This window comes from Etheostoma cragini, chromosome 12 (genome assembly GCF_013103735.1).
Source record: "Etheostoma cragini isolate CJK2018 chromosome 12, CSU_Ecrag_1.0, whole genome shotgun sequence".
Lineage (NCBI taxonomy): Eukaryota > Metazoa > Chordata > Actinopteri > Perciformes > Percidae > Etheostoma > Etheostoma cragini.
Window position 1 is genome coordinate 25,634,116 of NC_048418.1, and position 19,927 is coordinate 25,654,042.

General features: G+C 43.4%; 1 protein-coding gene across 1 annotated transcript; it reads left to right on the top strand.

Moving 5' to 3' along the window:
- Window positions 1-3,232: 3,232 nt before the first annotated feature.
- On the top strand, window positions 3,233-11,046 carry LOC117954329 (Krueppel-like factor 6). The gene is made up of 4 exons (XM_034888040.1): window positions 3,233-3,559; window positions 5,672-6,254; window positions 7,382-7,505; window positions 8,191-11,046. Exons 1-4 carry the CDS (start codon window positions 3,458-3,460, stop codon window positions 8,240-8,242), a joined length of 861 nt encoding a protein of 286 aa, XP_034743931.1. The 5' UTR covers window positions 3,233-3,457; the 3' UTR covers window positions 8,243-11,046.
- The last annotated feature ends 8,881 nt before the right edge of the window (window positions 11,047-19,927 follow it).

Genomic DNA, 19,927 nt, shown 5'->3' on the forward strand with positions numbered 1-19,927 from the left:
CTGACTATGTGGCCTACGTACGTCTGTGTTGCCTATGTACGTCTGTGTTGCCTATGTATGTCCTGTGTGGCCTATGCATACCTGTGTGGCCTATGTATGTCCTGTGTGGCCTATGCATGTCTGTGTGGCCTATGCATGTCTGTGTGGCCTATGTATACCTAAGTGGCCTATACATGTCTGTGTGGCCTATGTATACCTAAGTGGCCTATACATGTCTGTGTGGCCTATGCATGTCTGTGTGGCCTATGTATGTCCTGTGTGGCCTATGTATACCTGTGTGGCCTACGTACGTCTGTGTTGCCTATGTATGTCTGTGCTGCCTATGTATGTCCTGTACTAACTGATTATCTTGTTTTCAGCTGCGGTATCAACATAAAGTCCTGGTTTTGATGCTGTACAAAGATATGATGCAACATCTATTTAAATGTAAAATACTGTCTCTACAAGACACCTTAATAAATAATATTGACATAAATATGTTTCCTTTTTACTTTGTTTACTTTCACACTTCTTGCACTGTCCCATTCTTCTGTGGTGTTGTGTTATTCTTTCATGTTGTACAATGTATGTTTCTGCATCTTTAAATATGCAAGTGAAATGGACCCACTCCGAAGTAGACAAAGCCATCACACATCCAGTGTCCAGTTCAGAGCGTGGGACGTGGAAAGAAACACAGAAACAAGGCCCGACCGCTACAGAGCAGCGCTGCTAATCGGTCTGCTGTTTACGCTCGATATTCCCGGTGAACATCAGCCACTGATTTCCAATTATAAAACATATTTCACACATTTGGTTATAGTGCTTGTTTTAATGGTCCCATATCATGCTCATCTTCAATTCCCTAAATGTATTTTGGGTTTCTACAAGTATGCCAATCTTCAGAAATCCGGTTTCAAATGACAATGCAAAGGAACATCGGACATCGGTGTAAATACATGCATCCGGTGGAATTGCATATGAAAAAGAAGTATTAGATATTGAAGGCTACATACACTATGTGCATAGATATAAATGCTCTTATGTCCTCTGTGTATATTGTCAATACTGAATCCAAACTGTACACTCTATACTACATTCAGTATTTTTACTGTGGACTTTTGTGATGTGTTACAGCCATTCCACACATCACAAACTGTATACCAACTTTTTATCTGTATATTTGTAGATTCTTTACTGTATTGTCTGTGTTTATATTTTATGTATTTACTGTTTAACTCTACATTGTCTCACACTTTGCACACTGCTTTATGTCGGCCAGGTCTTCATTGCAAATGAGAATGTGTTCTCAATCTGCTTAATAAAGGTTTAATAACCGATACGTTTATAAAAAATAAGTCATGTTGTAGGGAAGCATGACTCTTCCCTTCTATTACTTATCATCTGTGTCACAACAGAGACCTGTCCATGTGCTTTCTGTTCCCGAACCCCATAGACTCATGACCCAATGTGATGCTGCTGAGTGCTGCAAATGTGCCCACAGCTGAGATCTCAACAAAAGAGACTCGGTTGTGGAGGCGCTCGACCGGCCCGATGGCTCAAACAATGGTGCTCTGTTCCAAATATGTTGTTTGTCACAGCGCCTGCCTTTAACTCGTCAATGCCGCTGTTGTTCCGCTTGATTTCAACTTTATCCCACATCTCATGCAACTGGATGTGTAGTTGTACTTACATGTACTGTCTGTTATGCATTAGTGGGCTTAATAACAGCTCAGCATTAGTCATAGTGTTGGGTGAGATTAAATAAGATATTCTGCACAGGGAAGAGTGGCGACTGACAGAGAGCACATTCAACCCAATTAAAGTGTTGTTTCTCATATTAGCGTAAGGTAAGTAGGCAATTTAAATCCTCACTTAACAAAGTAAAAGCATAATTATTTCACAGACTGGATCACCTGTATTGTACAGCCCTTGCATGATGAACAATTGAGATTTCATGAAATTATGGCATTTTACAAATGAAGTTTCTATGCTAACAGGGTAATAAAGTCTGAAGCAGAGCACATATCAAGGACATAAATCGCGTCATATATCAGCATGTAGGCCCATTACCTCTGATTAATATTCATGCTTTCTTTGATCTGTGGGGGAGGGAAGTGGGGTAGCACTAATCACTTCAGAGCAATGATTACATTCAAAGGAGGAAAACAGGTAATACATTTCTGGAAGAGTGCCGGTGTGTATTTATATTATGCGATTCTGAAGCTCTGATATATATCTATCTATATATATACTGGAATCTTATATTACAAACTATCCTAATGCACCATGGGTGGCCCACGCTTTTTTTCTTCTTCTTTTTACCTCTCGTTCTTCCTGCTAGAGGAAACAAGTGAATGGTGATCGTCATTGAAAATAGTTGCCTTCTAAACATGCATTGGTGCAAAAGTCAGCCCTTTGTAGAAAGAAAAAGCCACAGGTGATTGGGACTTAGAACGCACACACGTGCACACACGTGCACATTACCTCCTGCAGAAGCAAACTGTCCCTCATGATACGCCTCAAGCTGCTGCCACTACAATAACCTGCACAGCATTTTGTGAATAATCATCTATTATCATTTGATAGCTTATTAAACTGTCTCTACTGTCACAAGGAGACTCATAATAATACTCATAGATCTCTGGACAGTCATGAAAAGCAGAAGTCTAGCTGATTTGTTTCATAGACTGCAGAACTTGATCAGCTCTTTGACGATGCCCCTGCGTCTGCAGACACCTCTGGATATCATAACGCGTGATTCGCGCTCTCCAGACTGGAGGAACCCAGAACCGATGCGAGTCTTGCTTTGCAGACTCTCCCCTTTACATTCAAGGCTTGAGTGGCCAAGAGAAGAGATGTCTATAGTGTAGTCTATGTGTGCTCAAACAACACCGGAGACGTGCGTCTATTTGGAGAGAGGAGCGTAGCGTCACAGCCGCCGGCGGCCAGTGCGCCTCCTGCGGCTGCACTGCTCCGGAGAAGCTGCGCCACTTGAGTCAGTCGAAAAATCCACTTCCTCGTTTTTGTTACGAAGAGTCTGGCTTATATAGCGCTCTAAAAATAGCGCGGGTTCCGCCCAATGGGAGCCGGAGATGCTACGGACCACGCACCAACCACAGCAGACAGGATGAGACGGCTCTGGCTGGGCATTGGCCAGGGGTGGTCTCGTAGGCGGGCGGCGCGCGCCTGCGATCCCATTGGGCGACGTGCCGAAACGTAATGTAATCACATGGGGGTGGGTTTGTCTGTAATTTTGAATCGGGGGGAAGTTTACAGTGCGCTGACAGACTTTTGGAGAGTTCAGTGTTGTGCGCTCTCAGTGCGTCACACGCTCCAAACGTCCAGTGGAAGCGCACGGCTCCAGACGATCCTACATGCACGCACAGCCGAGACTCCAGCCCCGCTCCGAACTCTGCAAGCTTCCTTTTCTCCACAAGCTTGAATTCGCTTCTACTTGTGGCTGCATCTCAGGAGTGAAATGGATGTCATCCCCATGTGTAGCATCTTCCAGGAGCTCCAGATTGTGCACGACACCGGATACTTTTCAGCTTTACCATCTCTGGAAGAGTACTGGCAGCAGGTAACGCGTTATTCCCTCCATGTGATCACAGGCTGACGGACCGTCCCGTGCGCCCTCTGATGTAGAGGTGCATGTTGGTGATTTCGGTGAAGTTGCTTCCCAGTGACAAGTGCGTGTAGACGTGCAAATGTCTAAGTTGTTTACGGGACTCCACGTTTGATTTGGTTTCTATCAGGTTCCCCGATCTGAATGCTTTTTTAGGGGAAGTGTTGCAAGTTCCCTTAATGACAGATCTCTTTTATTCCTTCGACATTTCCATAATCTCTACAAACAGCACAGGGACTTTTAGGTACCTTGTTATACTTTAATTAGGTTATTTTGAATTCCATAAAATATGACTCTGGTCATTTTAAAGGGACTTGTAGTTTTTATGTTTACGCATTCTTACAGATAAGGGAAGGTTGGCTTGGTGCTGATATCTCCACATGTGATCAGATGAAAACACGCTCTTGCGCAGATTTAGCGACTGAGTAGCGAGCTGTGCGTCTTTGCGCGGATCCTCCTCCTCTCTTTCCACTCTCCCCCTCTTTCCCTCTCTCCTTCTGTGCCCCTCGCTCGCTCGTGCTCTCTTTCTCACACATACACACATCCACAGATGAGAGAGTGACAGTCTGACAGAGAGAGAGAGAGAGAGAGCCTGATTTCTATTCCAAATTGGCTCGACATCGCGGCCCCTGGATGACAGAACAGTGGAGTTTTATACTTGAAGCGAGGGGAGGGCGAAAGTCTCTTCTTGTTCAGGCTGGGGAATGAAATGAATTGGCAATACGCTTCAGTCTCCCTCTATCTCTCCGTCTATTACATCTCCTCGGGCTCCGGGCCAAGTCGCCCCCCCCACAGGCATTTAAAGCTCGCCTGGGATTTATCCAGCACTGCTGACGACAAACATTTGCCTTGAATGCATTCTCTCTTAATACCAAATTACTATGATGTAGAGGCATTGGTTCCATGCTTCTAGAGTTAAACATCATTTATTGACCTTACCATGCTTTATGGAAGTTTGTAATTAATTATGATATCGCAACATGATTTGAATGTTATGGCTGATGCTCTTCCTCTTTTTTTTAATGAAGTGTTTCTATAAAATGTAATAATGTTACCTTGGTGTCTGCAGACCCTCTCTGCATGTTGCACAGAGGGATTTTCTCTTCTCAGGGAGGCTCATTTTAATATTTTAGAGACCTGCCAAGATAAAACTCAAGGAGTTAACTTCAAAATAAGGTTTAAGAAAAAGAATGTTCTTCTTACTTAATTTTGTTAATCATCTTGTGACCCGTCTGATGTATTGTGGGACCTGAAGCTGTTCCATTCCCCTCTATTGTCATTCACATTAGTTGTACGACGTGATCTGCCTCATTTGGAAAGTGCACGGGCCTGTTAGCCGCCCTGACGGCTGGCCTGTGCTCGCTGACGGCAGCTGGTTGAGGAAGCTCTCACTTCCTCTTTAAAAAAAAATCACAATCCACAGCGGCTCTTGCAGTATTCATGGCCGGCTCTTTATGAACCCCCATGAACCAGACCTCCCTCCTCTCAGTCCCTGGTGTGCTATGTTATTTCTAGCGATGCCTCCAAATGCATTATTAAATCCACATTATGTTGAATAATTGATAGTTTAAAAAAATCTACAAGCACTTCCCTAACCCAATGGAGGGGCTCTGTAGCATATGTACAACTCCAACACACACCTACATGTACCCGCGCACACACACAACCACACAGGCGTTCACGGGTAAGAGCACCTTATACTTGCATGCTCTCAGAAGGAAATGTGGGGCTTGTAATCTTCCCCGATAAGGACTCAGAGGGCACCCTAAGAACGTACTTGACTATCCTCTGCATAGGACAATGTGTCTTGCTTCCTTCCTGCAGGCAGGAAGGAAGCGGGGCCAGTGGTGTTTCAGTGTCACAGCATTTCCCCCCCCTGCTGCTGCTGCTGCTGCTAAGAATACACACAGTGTAGAGTAGAAGTCCACAGTTTGTGTTCCCTGTGAAAAGAAGTTCCTTTTTTCGTGGTGTTTCAGGGACTTTCCTCTTGAAGAGAAGCGTTGTGTTCCAGGCCTCAGGCTCTGGGTACCCGTGAACTCATAGCTATCTTGTCTTCCCTCCACACAGACCTGCCTGGAGCTGGAGAGGTACCTCCAGAGCGAGCCCTACGTCTCGGCCACGGACCTCAAGTTTGAGAGCCAGGAGGACCTGTGGAGCAAGCTGATGCTCGCCTGCGGGGACAAGTCCAACGAGTCGGACCCAAAGGTCCCCCGCATCAAGAAGGAGGAAGACAATCAGGACAGCCAGCACCTGGACGCCGGCGGCTTCCATTCGGACGCCAGCAGCGAGGCCTCAGACAGCTCCGAGGAGCTCTCCCCGACTCTGGACTTCTCCTCCAGCTCTATGACTGACATTCTGGGCGACGGTGGCGAAGACCTGGGCTCGGCCATCATCAGCACGCCGCCGTCCTCGCCGGAGCTGGACAAGGAGGGCTCTGTCGCCAAGGTGTGGAGTGGGATACAGACTGTGCTGCACTCGCCTGGGAAAATAAGGACTGGGGGCACAGAGAGGGGCGTAGAGAGGTCGGGACTGACCAGCGGGGAGGCGTCGCCTGACGGCAGGAGGCGGGTGCACAGGTGTCACTTCAACGGATGCAGGAAGGTGTACACCAAGAGCTCACACCTCAAAGCACACCAGCGCACGCACACAGGTAAAGAAAAGTTTTATCACTGCCACACTGCATGTCATGAGTGCACACTGACAGGAGCCCTGACAGGATATGACATCAGCTTTTCAGGTTGCCAAACCTTTTTTTTTTTTGCAAATTAAAACCTTATCAAGTCATCTGAAGAGTGAAAACCTCTGGGAAGTGCGAGTAAGATGAACTTTGGTGTGGATTTCCTGCTCAAAGTGCTGAAAACCCTCCCACATACTTTGAATAGTTTGTCAGGAGGAATGCCCTCAACTATGACCTAATTCACACAGAGGAACGTGACTTCATGCAGGGGAAAGGGAGACAGAGCAGGCGAGAGATGGATAGGGGGAGGGATGGGGGGAGGGATGGGCCTTTGTGGCCAAGCAGCAGCCAGAGGATGTGGATCCTGAAAACAAATCAACAGTTCTCAGATTTCACCATGGGAAAAGACTCGGAAAAGTCACCCATTTGCATTCACAGTCACAGTCAGACACAGTGGGAATCTGACATTTGCAGTGTTTTGTCCCGGGTCCAATGTGGGCAGTTTCCCCAGTCACCTTTGACCTCTGTCAGGCTGTTTACAGCTGTGCCGCCCATTAGCAGACGAAGTCACATTCCTAGCATCCTTCATTGACCATGTTAGCCACACAGCTAATGGCCTTTAGGACCATTAGGAACAGCCTCTATTTTTTCCTGCAACTCGCCCCCATTACATAAGCTGTCTACTCGAGCAGCTCCTTAAAGCTGCATTCCACAGCTCGGAAAAACCACAAGGCACAAGGTTGTTTTTCTCTCCAACTTACAGTAGTCAGCTCAATCTGCTTAGCACCTTCTCGTACAGCGTGATATTTTCTCTGAAATCAACACCGCAAATACCAAAGATGGCATTGGTCACAGTGCAAAAAAGTAAAGGGACATAGAGATAAGATCAAATGGATAAAGAAGGTTATTTGCCAAAACGCTGTCATGTCTACAGTGTAAACCTCTGTATGGGTGAACTGTCACCAAACAGGTTTCTGCAGGTTTGTGGAGGACAGAAAGTGGCAGAGATGAGATCGCCTTTAAGGGTCTGAAATCTTTAAACAACTTTTGACAAAGAATGCACTTCCTCATCAATGTTATTTCTGTGTGATTATTTGCAGGTGAGAAGCCCTACAGGTGTTCATGGGAGGGCTGCGAGTGGCGCTTTGCACGAAGTGATGAACTCACTCGACACTTCAGAAAGCACACTGGAGCGAAGCCATTCAAATGCAGCCACTGCGACAGGTGAGCGCGCTGGACAGTCAGTGAATGTTCATAAACGTTGACACGTAACCTGGGTCACCTTTAAGAAAAACTACAATTTGGATTGTCAAGATTTAAAGCAGCCGAGGAAGTCAAGAGGTTTGTTTGGGGCGGGGGGCTGTGGCAAATTGTCACTTGAGCTAAGAGCTTGTTTAATGCCTCTCCTAAAGAAGTCCCAGAATTGAACTTCCAAACATCATAGTGAAGCTCCCCTTCTCCTTACCTTTGGTGCTAAGCACTCACTCACTAACAAAGACCAGCACTTCGGCCTGCAGATTGGCGTTTGGTGGAGGGGGAAGTGAAGGTCAAGAATGGGCTGATGGGACGGGGTTGAGGTCGATGGGCTGGATGAAAAGCAAGTTGAATACAGAAATTGTTTTTATTATCCAGGCCTAGTAACAGGAAACCCGATGGAACGAAGCATGGGCTCGGCCCCTGAACCTAACACCATGTTCATGTCCTATCATACAGACCAACGAGTAGGCAAACAGAAATGTCTATTATCAGACATTTCTGACATCTAAGATGACTTCTAAGTGCCGACAAGTCTGAATGCTCAGAAAAACAAGAGATTTTTCTCTGGATGTATGAAATTAATGTAGTTATATGAAAACATTTTAGTCCTTAACCCCAAAAGCTAAATCTGCTTTCTGTTTTGCCTCCCCAGGTGTTTCTCTCGTTCTGACCACCTGGCGCTGCACATGAAGAGGCACATCTAAGATGGCCTCCATGTCCAGATCTCTGAGGGATGATTCTGGTTGGTTTTCCTGACCTTTGGGGGATCAGCGAGGCCGGCGTGTCCTGGGAGCGTTAACAGGGGCACGGCTGTGTTCCAGTCAGTGGAAAAAGATGAAGCAACGCAGGCTATTATTTGCACCATACTTAGTGCCTCCAACACCTCGCTGTGGAGATTGCTCTTGAAAGGCTTTACGGAGGAGCGGGGGGGGTGAGGGGAGAGAACCTAAAAATGTAAAAAAAAAAAAAAAAAAGATAATTGTTGGGGAAAATCTGGACTGGAGTAGACGGAAAGAGACTCTTCTGTATGGTGTTCAACGCTTTTTTCCTGGAGGATTATGGGACTCCAGCAGGGGTGCCGTTCCTCCAATGACAGTGTGTTTGCCTGTACGCATGGGGACTGTGAGTGCCTGTGACTGGATGCCTGTGCTGGCTTTATGGAGCGGATGGAGCTTGCATTGTGGCACTGCGAGTGAATTACAGGAAGCGGGTGAGGTTATGCGAGGGAGGTTTATGGGGGTGGGATATTTGTGTTCTCACTCAGAATGAATGCAAGCAAAAAAAAGGTTCTGTCTGTGCTGTATGAGTCTATTGGCTGTGGACGGGAGTAGGGACATGTTTTGCAGAGCTGATTTGCTAGAGAGCGCCCCCTTTCTGCCCAGATGTGGAACTACGGCTCCTTATTCAAACACAGGAGGTCGTTTTGTTTAGTGCAGCTATTAAATGTGCAATGTATTACGTAGCCTGTCTCAAAACATACATGCTATGAAGCTAATTTTGTTGTCCATTGTGTAAGCTCTTAATCTTAATAACAAAACAACAAAAACAACAGTTATTTCCATTATAACAGAAGTTGCATGGGATCTTGGGAGGTGTAGCTCGCCTGCGTGCTTAAAGGACAGCAACATTCCCTTCAAGAGCAGCTACCTTCATATTACTCAATATCATAGTATTGTACAAAACACATAAGGCAGTCATTTTGTTTTTATTTTAATTTTATGAATAAGTTGGGAATACCACTATTGCTTGGCAACTGTTTTGATGGCGGGCTTTCGGTTCTTTTTCTTCACTTTTGCTCTTCTCTTATGTTCTATCTGTAAATGCACTGTTGACCTTACTGATGCCTTATGTAAGTGGCCTTGTCCTGTCAAGTATCTCTCTCTCTCTCTCTCTCTCTCTCTCTCTCTCTCTCTCTCTCTCTCTCTCTCTCACACACACACTCACACACACTCTCACACACACACACCAAAGGGGGTTGTAAGGCACTAGTGCGTTGTTGAGTTGCTTTATAAAGGCTCTGATCCATACAGTCTGCCTCCTCTTGCCACAGACTCATCTAAACTCCTGAAAAAAATGAAAAATACTTAAATATCAGCTTCACAATGACTGCCATTTTTACATGTCTGTACATTCTTTGTTGAACATATCATAACTATATCAAATATAAATCCTAAAAAAGCAACTCAGTTTTGTAAAGGTTTGACTATTTTGTAGTATAAAGTGTCGTGGCTGCACTTCCAATGGACTGTAACTTGCAGTCAAAGGTACAGAGTCTTGGAAAAATGTTCTCATGAAATATGGCATGCTCAGCCACCAAGGTTTCGCCTAAATACATTTTTGCTGGGGGCCAATCATATCTGTTGATATATCCAAAGCTTCCAGTCTCTAAAGAAAAGCTTGTGTCCCTAAGAATAATGACTGCATTCTAAATACTGAAGTCTTTTTTTGATGTTGTAAGTGAGTCTCGCCCTCAGGGTGAGTCAGTATCTTTACACAGCCCTGGTTTAAACAACCCTGGAGCTGACTAAACGGTACCAAAACCAGTCTAACCAGTTCAGCCAGAGGTTTCTGTCTGTGTCTGCAGTTGAAGTGAGATAAGACCAGGACCAGGTGTATGTCTGTACCACCGTCACTATATGCATGTTTCAACTTTAGTTTCTGTACATGACATCAACACACTCCTCCGTGGGTAGATACAGTTCTCTGATCTTTTTATTAAAATCCCCATGAGTGTCACAATTGGACAAAGTGCGTCGGCATTTTAGCTTTTTGTAGAACACCTTTTGGAGCCGTTGTGTCTTTATTGGATAACGTTTTGTTACAAGAAAGACACATGAAAGTGTTGAAAAAAGACATATCTGCTTTGAGGGTGTGGTTGATTTAAGTGGTCATAAATCCTGATGTCTGTCACTCAATCTCACAGCTGTACAGGAGAACCTGGTCAACATAAAGGAAGTCCATACACTGACAAATGTCAAACATGTGTACATTGTAAACTAAGAATTTTGTAGGGAAACTTCTATTTTGAAAGGCAATGGGACCAAAAGTAAATGCAGTGTGTTGTTTCTTAATTAAGATTGACTAATAAAGGCAAGAGGCGGACGAATTATTGTAAAATAGACACACTCCATTCTCCTTCGTTTGCTTCTATAACGGCATCAGTTGCAGATACACATGTGGCCTATCATCTTTCAAGATAAACTACCCGGACTTTTCAGACGTGAATTGTTCTGGACACTGGAATTGTCACCATTTTGCATTCTGTTGCCCACAAAGTAGTAGTATTATTTTTTGCAATGTGATGATCAACTTTTCCAAGACCTGCTAAGACGCCCTATCTTTAGCTAGAGAATCTTTATTGGATTAACATGGAGATAAAAATATGAGGCTCTATTTTTGTTTGTTTGATGGCATAACAAGATTTTTCATTTGAAATTGTTTTGTAAAATAGTTACTGTATGAATGTATTTTTTATTGGAAAATCGATAAAAAGAATTTATTGGATCTACGTGTCGTTTTGATTGTATTTTTTCCTGCAGCCCTCCCTGGACACAGTCTCTGTTTCTGGGATCGTCAGTAGGTTCCCGAAGGGGAAAGGCTCTTTGTTACCCCCTCTAGGGTTAGGGGTTTCTTCAAGTAGGACCAGGGCCACTCAGGTCTGCTAAGATGGCAGAGCGACATAATTTTTTAACCTTAATATTAAAGGATTATTCTGTTTATTGCAAGCTGCTCTTATTTTCCTGGTTTGGCCATGAATGCTATCAGTGATAATATCAATGACTGTGTTATTTTATATTGTTTGTATTGTCAATAAATCACATAGAAAAAGACCAAATCCAACAATGCTTTAATCCGTCTCTCAACACGTCCCAGTGGTCTGGAATTACTATGCAAACATTCTCAGTAATATGTCTCAGTAATTCCCCAAAACAGCTGGCCACGAGGTCAAACGAGAATAAATAATGCATTTTTGGGGGAATATATTAACAAGATTAATCGGCAATTCATTAATTGCTAAAATGGTAAAGCTAAAAACAACAACATTGTTAAAGAGAAATCCAGCGGGGTCACATCCACCAGCAATACGGTCATCCAGGTTTGAAACTAACCCATATCATGTTACATTTCCCCACTGGGGATCAAAAGGATGATTATTAGTCGTGAAGCTGTAGAGTAGTGACCCAACCTGTTAACTGGCCCACAGTTTAGAGACACGTTTCGCTCATTGTGTTCCCAGACCTCAGCTTATACTTTGCTGAGTACAGCGTTATCGTGACGGATAGAAATTATGGCCAAAGCTATAATAAACTGGATTTATCCTTTAAATACAGTCCTCTCACGATCCAATCCTCCCCATGGAGGCAGCTGGGCTACTTAAGGATATTGAGATGGAAAGCTTATCACAAGTTCCACAAAAGAGCAACGATGTGAGCAGGTTAGTGGAATGTGTTTGTGTGTCTGTTCCTCCGGCTGCAGCCAAAAGCAGCGAGGTTTCATTTTACGCTCCAAGAAATGTATGCAAATTAAGTTGTGCCACAAACAAATCCCTGATAAGAGCTCTGCACACTACACAGACAAATAGCCTCTTCATCTCCGATTGCAGGCACAAAGTGCTCCAGCTTTAACACTGCTCCGCCGAGCCCGCCACGCTCCGCACCCCAAAGCCCTAAATAAGTGAAGCACTTTCCCAAAAATATATTTATTGCTATTTTAATTTGAATTGCCAGAACTAAAAACGGTGCACCAAAACACATTTGTATTCAAACTGATCCTCGCAGGATATGAAGCTTCTCGTTTCCTGAGGAAACTCCCTGGTGACAAGAAATCTTCTGAAAGGCCAACATGTCTGCTGTCTGTCAAAGGATCTCACATGTTTGCTCTCCTGGGGAGTTGGCTTTTCCAAGTATTGGATCAATTGGGCACATCCCAGTTGCATTGCCACACTGTGAATTATTTTGTGGACACAATATCAGAATATATATCAATGAAATAAGCACGGCTGGGACAAACTCAAACATAGCCTTACCTTTTTCTAGATTTGTTTGATGTATTTTTTTGTTTTAAGAACCATCAGACTAATGGTTGTGGCCACAGCTAGTTAAAGATACACAGCATGCATTGCAAACATTTCCAAAGCCTGGCAGGTGTAGTTACGTAAACCCCAGCATATATTTTTCCCAGAAATGAAAACTGATAGCAGCAGAGAGTAGAACAGATTTGAAGTTTGAATGAACAAGATAGCTCAAAGAGATCAAATGTGGCTGGTTTAACTGAAAGAGTAAAGGCCCACATTCAGCTGATGATAATGCAGCTGATCAGGTCGGGGGGGGGGCACACATGTAACAGTCTTCCTGAAAGAGTTTATGCTGAGCTTCATTAAGATGTAGCGTCTTCATTCAGTGTCGGCCTATGAAAATATATGATTGGACAAGGTCCCTTTGAGTTTAGATGCTCAACCAACCAATGAAAAACATCTTGGGTCTTAAAAATGTCAGAATTAGCCTAAATCTAAAGTTCGTCATTTGTGTGTAATTGTAGAACTTGTAAACTCTTCCTGATGTCATTTTTTTACCATAATTCCCTGAACCAATACACAGGGCATGAACTACGGATCCTACGGCCATGACTGACTAGACTAGCCACATCAACCTGTTACTCCACCTCCTACCGCTGCAATACCTTCATTCAAGTTCATCTATAAATCGAATTTTAAGGAAATATTTGAGAAGTAGGGAAAAGCATTTCAATGTCAAATGTATTTTAGGGAGAAAATGTACCAGGTGTCAGTGTCTCCCGGTACCCCCAGATGGGACCGTTTGGTTTAACAGAAACGAGCACAATGCTACCACTGATACATGCTTTAGGTAATTTGGGTTTTTCCTGCATTTTATTATTTGTTTTCATGTATTATTAGATATTTGTTTTCATGCTGGTGGTATCATTTTCTTTTCTTTTGTCTGTCCGCCACATCTTCAAGACCCGTCCATGGAAATATGTCTTATGCGAAACCGGTCCGTGGCGCAAAAAAGGTTGGGGGCCGCTGCTTTAACAGACACATTTATCTAAACCAGTTCAGAGCACCTGCACTGCAAGGACTACAGTGATCATGGGGCAGCTCTAGTGGATATCAAACGCTTTGCTCTTCTCATTTCAATCTCTGCCGTGGTTGAAGCTTGAGCAAAGAGTATTTGGAGACAGAGTTATCAGTGATCACTCAAGTTGGACCAGAGGAACATGGTCTTCTCCACTGCAGGGGTTCACATCTACACATGTACATACACACAGTCCTCCCCGTCCTCAGAGATCAAATGTCCTGTGGGCCTGCAGGGGGTTGCTTGTTAAACCAGAAGGAAAGTGGAGGTCAGCGACCCCACATGGGATGGTAGTCCGTCAACACCATGTCACCTGGGATCCTTCCAGCTGGAATTCATTTACATCAAGTCACAAAAAGCCAAGACTGCATTCTACACATTAGACACTTTCACCAGTAAGACATAATGGACTCCAGGGGCTTATGAGGCTCCATTTACATTTGGGCAATTAGCTGATTTTGTTCAGTGACACTGGATTAATGCAACAATCCTAAAATTGTATCAGTACAAGTAAATATAGCTACAAACCTATGATATGATTTCATTTATCCCGTATTTGAGAAGCTGTCTCTCGCCACCCTGATAAAGTGGAGGTCAAAGTTAGATTCAAAGCACAATAACAGAATTTAACAGCTGCTCTTTCCAGAATTGGTCCCTGTTACTCTGGATAATCAAAAGAACATACTGTCAACAGTTTTTATGTCTATTTTATTCATTACTAGTTTACATTTCAAGATGAAGAACATTGATGATGAAAGTGATGTGTTTACAGAAAGTCGACTAGGTTTGAACAGAAAGCCATCTGAGGCTTTTTTTTGCTTGAAATAGAAGATTCAATAACCGAAAGAAAGATCCAAATACACACTTCCTAATTACAGCCCACAACCATAACTTTCTTTCTATTACATTACAAAGTTTGTAATTTGTATAGACTTTCCATAGAAAAGAGTTCCTTGACAGCAAACAACCATTCTGCTGAAGTGTCAGCTCTAGATGTCTTCAAGCAACCAGGATATCTGGACAGGAAAGGGATGCTCTGCTGTATCTTTGCACAGCAACATGATCCAGTTCCGGATTCCACTTCCAGGCGCTTTATATGCTCACCAGTGTCCAGCCTCTATATATATTATACTTTTTAGGAGCATTTGTTGTTTTCTCTCCCTTGTACTTAGGCATGTATAGCTTTTCCCAACCCTGTGTACACAGACAGTGATGAAGAGGCCTGGGTGTTTGAGGGGGCGGGGGCTCTGGCCAGACTATAGGTTCAGTGCCTGATGGATGGGAATTCTTCAGCCGTCCTCCCCCTCTGAACCCCCACTCAAGCTCATTATTATGGCGTACTGATAAAAGGAGGCCATCATCGTTTAACGGCACACTTTGAACTCTGACAAAGAATCCACCCCCCCCCCTCCCTGTCTCTGGCTTGTGGTTACGTAATGCAGTCATGGCACTGTGAAATAGGTGGCCCACTGCCAACGTTTTCAGTGGACCCCGGGCTGGAATCTACTCCGAGATACTGCCATGGCCACATACAAAGCATTCTAGCTTGTCAGTGAACCAAGTCTATCTCTATTTCTATCCCGCCATGATGCCTCTGTCAACAGAGGGAAGCCTGTCATCTTTACCGGCATCAAGAAAGAACATTAGCATGGGGGGCAACAAGGAATTTACCATCTGGGCACCATGGGTAATGACGGAAGGCTTGTACCATGTTGACGCACCAACAGTTTTGTTGTCATTACTTAACATTCCTCATGGGGGTGACAAAAACTACCCACTGTAGCTTTCAAGGGTAACTACAGTTTTTCATAACCTGGACAACAACAGTCTTTGACACTGGTCCAGTATTAAGAGAGATCTCTGCAGTAGGCAGCGGAGAAACAAGCTACAATGGAAGTTAACAGAAAAACTGTCCAGCTTGTGTTTACCTTCACAAAAGTACTAGTTTTGCAGCTGACAGACTCAGATTAATATTTTAAGTATCTGATAACATTATGGAAAGGATCCCTACAGAGATAGACCTTTAAACTCTTTAAAACCTATCTGTTTTTCCAGAAACAGCTCTGAAGACCCTAGACCCTGAACCCACCAGACTTCATATGAAAAAGCAATACTTTTCGTGTGGATTCAGGCAGCATATTTTCACATGTAAATCAGTAAACTATGCGTTACCATCACCAAAATTAGAGTTGTGATGGTTGGAAAAGTGGGAGGAAGACCAAAAACAGCTTTTTACAAGTTTTATTTTGTTTCTGTTGCATTGCTAAAATTACTGTTTATTTTCATGGAGTCTGGTGGGTTTAGAAGACTCAATATCATGTTTTTACCCTAACCCTAACCCTAACAGTTACTCTTTCACAGAAAGGTCAACCTCCTTAAAAATCCTTTCACAATGAGCACTTTGTGAAGGTAAATACAAGCTGGACAGTTCTCCTGTTAACTTCAATCGTAGCTTGTTTCTCCGCTGCAGACTGCAGAGAGCTCTCTTAACACTGGACCAGTGTCAAAGACTGTTGTTCCCATCAGTCACTTAGACACAGAAACATAGGAAACTAGGGTCCAGGTTGAAAAAAACAGTAGTGACCCTTTAGTGATGTCCAGAGACAAAGACGCATTATGGTAATAACCAGGAAGACGCTGACAGCGATAACAGCTGATCACTCCAGTAAGTTACATTTTTGTTACGTCGGAACTTATTTGGCAAAGATGGTCCATATCCCATTTAAACATGTCCGTTCTTTTTCTACAAAATCAAATCCATCTCAATTAAGCATAAAAACCTTTTGCGCATTTGAGGTTGATTAATCAAATAACCAGCAATACTTCAAAATGTGCATAATTGTATGTGAATGGAGACACAACTACACTAACTGTCTGGATTATCTTCAACTCTAAAATTAGTAAGTCACTCACGTTAAGTTTTTGACGGAAGGGGGGCATGTACACCCCATGGCCAACTGAAATGATACCCTTATACAAACTTCTCCACTTTCAGCCCAGGTGCGACTCACTGTGCGTTTCAATGTAGAAAAAATGAAAACACAACACCCTGCGAGTCTTCATCAAGGTCGCAGCAACTTTTCTCTCTTTCACAAAATAAAATCCATAAACACACCCAAACCTCCACTACCTCAGTCATATACACACGCTCATAAAGGAAAAACTCACTCACACACTTGCACCTCTTTCCCTGAAGGTTTGCGAAGCCCTGTTTGAATTCGCCTATCACCATGACAACTACTCTCTCTTTACCGGCTGTGCCCGTGGGAGGTTTTCGCCCAGCCTTTTCTAATTTCACACTGTGTGGATATCTCCATTCAGTAATTACAATCCCATCCATTCTCATTTTCCCTGTCCAGACAATGTGCCCTGGATATACACAAAAAAAATCTCCTGCCTCTTTACACATATACACACACCAACCCCTAACACACACCAGTGTAGACCCCCTGCCTTAATGGACACATACAGAAACAGAGGGAATGTGCAGTTTGTGGGTGTGTGAGAAAGAGATAGAGGGAGAGAGACAGATGTGAACTGTCACTCCTCCAAATTCACAAACGCACACAATCACAAAAAAGCACATCGCTCTCAAAATCCAATTACAAGCAAACTGCCAGCCTGTAAAGTTGGGCTCATTGTTAAAAAGTTAATAATTGCAAAACTCAAATCAATATGATTTTTTCTTGCAAATAGGCAAGAACAGATAACCAGCAAGATTAGCTGCGGTATAGAAATAGAATGAATACAGTAGGTACAGTAAAAAAGGTGTTAAAACTAGATTAAGACACAGGAACGCTTCACATGACATGGCCTAAACCTGAAGCATTAACAATGACATGATGCTTCGTTGACATTGGACATTAGTGGTGACATTTTAAAATGAATTAAATTACCAAAGTCCAGGTGATACACCTACATCTGGCAGTCGCCCATTTTTCAGCCTGACTGACAACCGCCAACCTGTTAGGGTCTGCTGCTGTCCTAGTCCCAGTGTCAGCACATGCCAACCAGCCAGAGAAGCAGCAATTCTTTGACATTTTTTACCCAAGTTTGGCATTTTTTTTACATACAATCTTACAGTGCAGTGTCGTGAAATTCAATCTCTGCATTTAACATATCCTAAGCTTTAGGAGCCGTGGGCAGCTACATAGCAGCGTCTGCAGGGGCAACAGGGGGTTCAGTGTCTGGGTTAAGGACACTTTAACATGTGCCACAACCAAACCCAAATCTTTGCTCGTCCATTGACTACTTATTCCGTCTATGTCACAGGTGACGTCAAATAGCAACAGTCAAATGACGTGTTGCTCTGCAACATGGCAGGTGTGTCATGCACTTGGTCCCTGAGGTGGACACTTAACACGTCCCTGGGAGGGACAGCACAGTAGGATTTACTGCACACATGCTCAGGTTTTCAATGAACAGATCTTCATCCGAATGTGTTATATCTCTGTTGATTACTTAAGCTGATCTGTATTTCCATCATTTTTTTATTGTTTTTTCTCTCTTACCTTGTCTAGTCTCACATGTGTCTTTCCTATATTCTTCATCACTTGTTTTAAAGTACTTTAATTATGCTTTTTGGCCGTCTCCCTTTCCTTTATTGTGTTATATATCTTTTTGTGCATGTAATAGGTTTACAACGTAAAAAAGCCCAAAGTCCCCCCCCCCCAAAGGTAGTTACCATCTCCAACAGAAACCAATGTCCACAACCTGCTCCAAACAGCTCTGTTGTAGTCCAGTCTTTACTCCAGAGACAAAGGTTATAATGCTAGCTGCTAGCATGGCCCGCCTTCACACCAAGCTAGTTAGATATGAGGCCCAAAGAGTTTAGATAGTAGTATCGTCATGTCCAGGAGACATCCAGCCGGATGTCCTTCTTTTCGGCCAGATGTCCTTTACCTTCCCTTGTGTGGGCTTTCTAACCTCTGGTGGATTTCTGAAGACTATGGTTAGCTGGTCCTCAGATCTCTGCAGGGTAAATCCAGACAGCGAGCTAGACTATCTGTCCAATCTGAGGACTATGGTTACATGGTCCTCAGATCTCCGCAGGGTAAATCCAGACAGCTAGCTAGACTATCTGTCCAATCAGAGTTTTCTGTTGACAACTAAAACTACTTCTGAACGTACACATGTTCCACCAAAACGAGTTCCTTCCTGAGGATATTTAGCAGAGGCACCGTGGCTCCATCCAATGTTTAGCATCATTCAATTGGTTTAAAGAAATGCCGACAAACCAGATCACAAATTTCTCCCATCCATTGAATCCTGTGTGGACTGGCCAGACCCTCTTGTTCAGCGCTCTGGAGGAAGGTCAGGCAAAGCGAGACTAGGTGGCAGGTTACTCCAGAAAGTGATAGTTCACTAATCCCTTACACATACAGAGTATTTGCATAACCTGACTGCATGTAACCTGTTGAACCTGAGTAGTCAAACCTGAGCTATAGAATTAGCTCTGGAGAAATGTTGTCCCTGTTAGCATTCTGCTTTCCTGCTACATGGATCAGCAGGCTTGAATCCATTTAAGGACAAAAAAGGAACAATAAAAGTCACAAATGACACCACCAAAGCTGCTGTGATTAGTCTTGAAAGTCCTCTGTTTAAACAATACTGATCAAACTGACAGTTTGAAATAAAACATATGGTGCATATTCATGGTTTTAAAGCTATGCCACGGCCTTTAAACTGAGCCAGTGTTTAAACTTTTGTTGTCTAATACCAGCCACATTCAACACATTGATGGCAATTTAAATGAAGACATTACGCCACATTTAAATGGGGCTCTTAAAAGGGCCAGACAACTTTCTACATGAAAAGAAGGTAATGAGAAAAGTTTCAAAAATCTAATTTAAAGTTCATGTTTACATCATTTGAAAACATTGGAGCACATGGGACCTCGATTTTTCCAGTTATGATGGGATCAGAACATTGCTATGGCATTATTTTCCATCAATGGGTCCAGCCGGCCTAAATGAGGTCCTTGATAATAACACATGTTTTTCTCTGTATACGTTGTATACTGTATATGTGTGGTAGTGAGTAGTCTACTCTCCATTCTATGTTTCCACATCATATTTCCCCTCTTTTTAGCAAAAATATTCCCATCATGTGCACACATTTGAATACTGACTCATCCTTCCTCATTCTAAAGGATTTTATTAGCTTATTTTCCCAACATCCCCTTGCTTTTTGTTTACTGCCCGGCTGTTCTCAGGACTCCCAGAGGACTCGCACTGCACCAAACCCCTGCGCTGCATGTAAACACGGTCCCGGCTTAACTTGTGTTTACCCCACAAC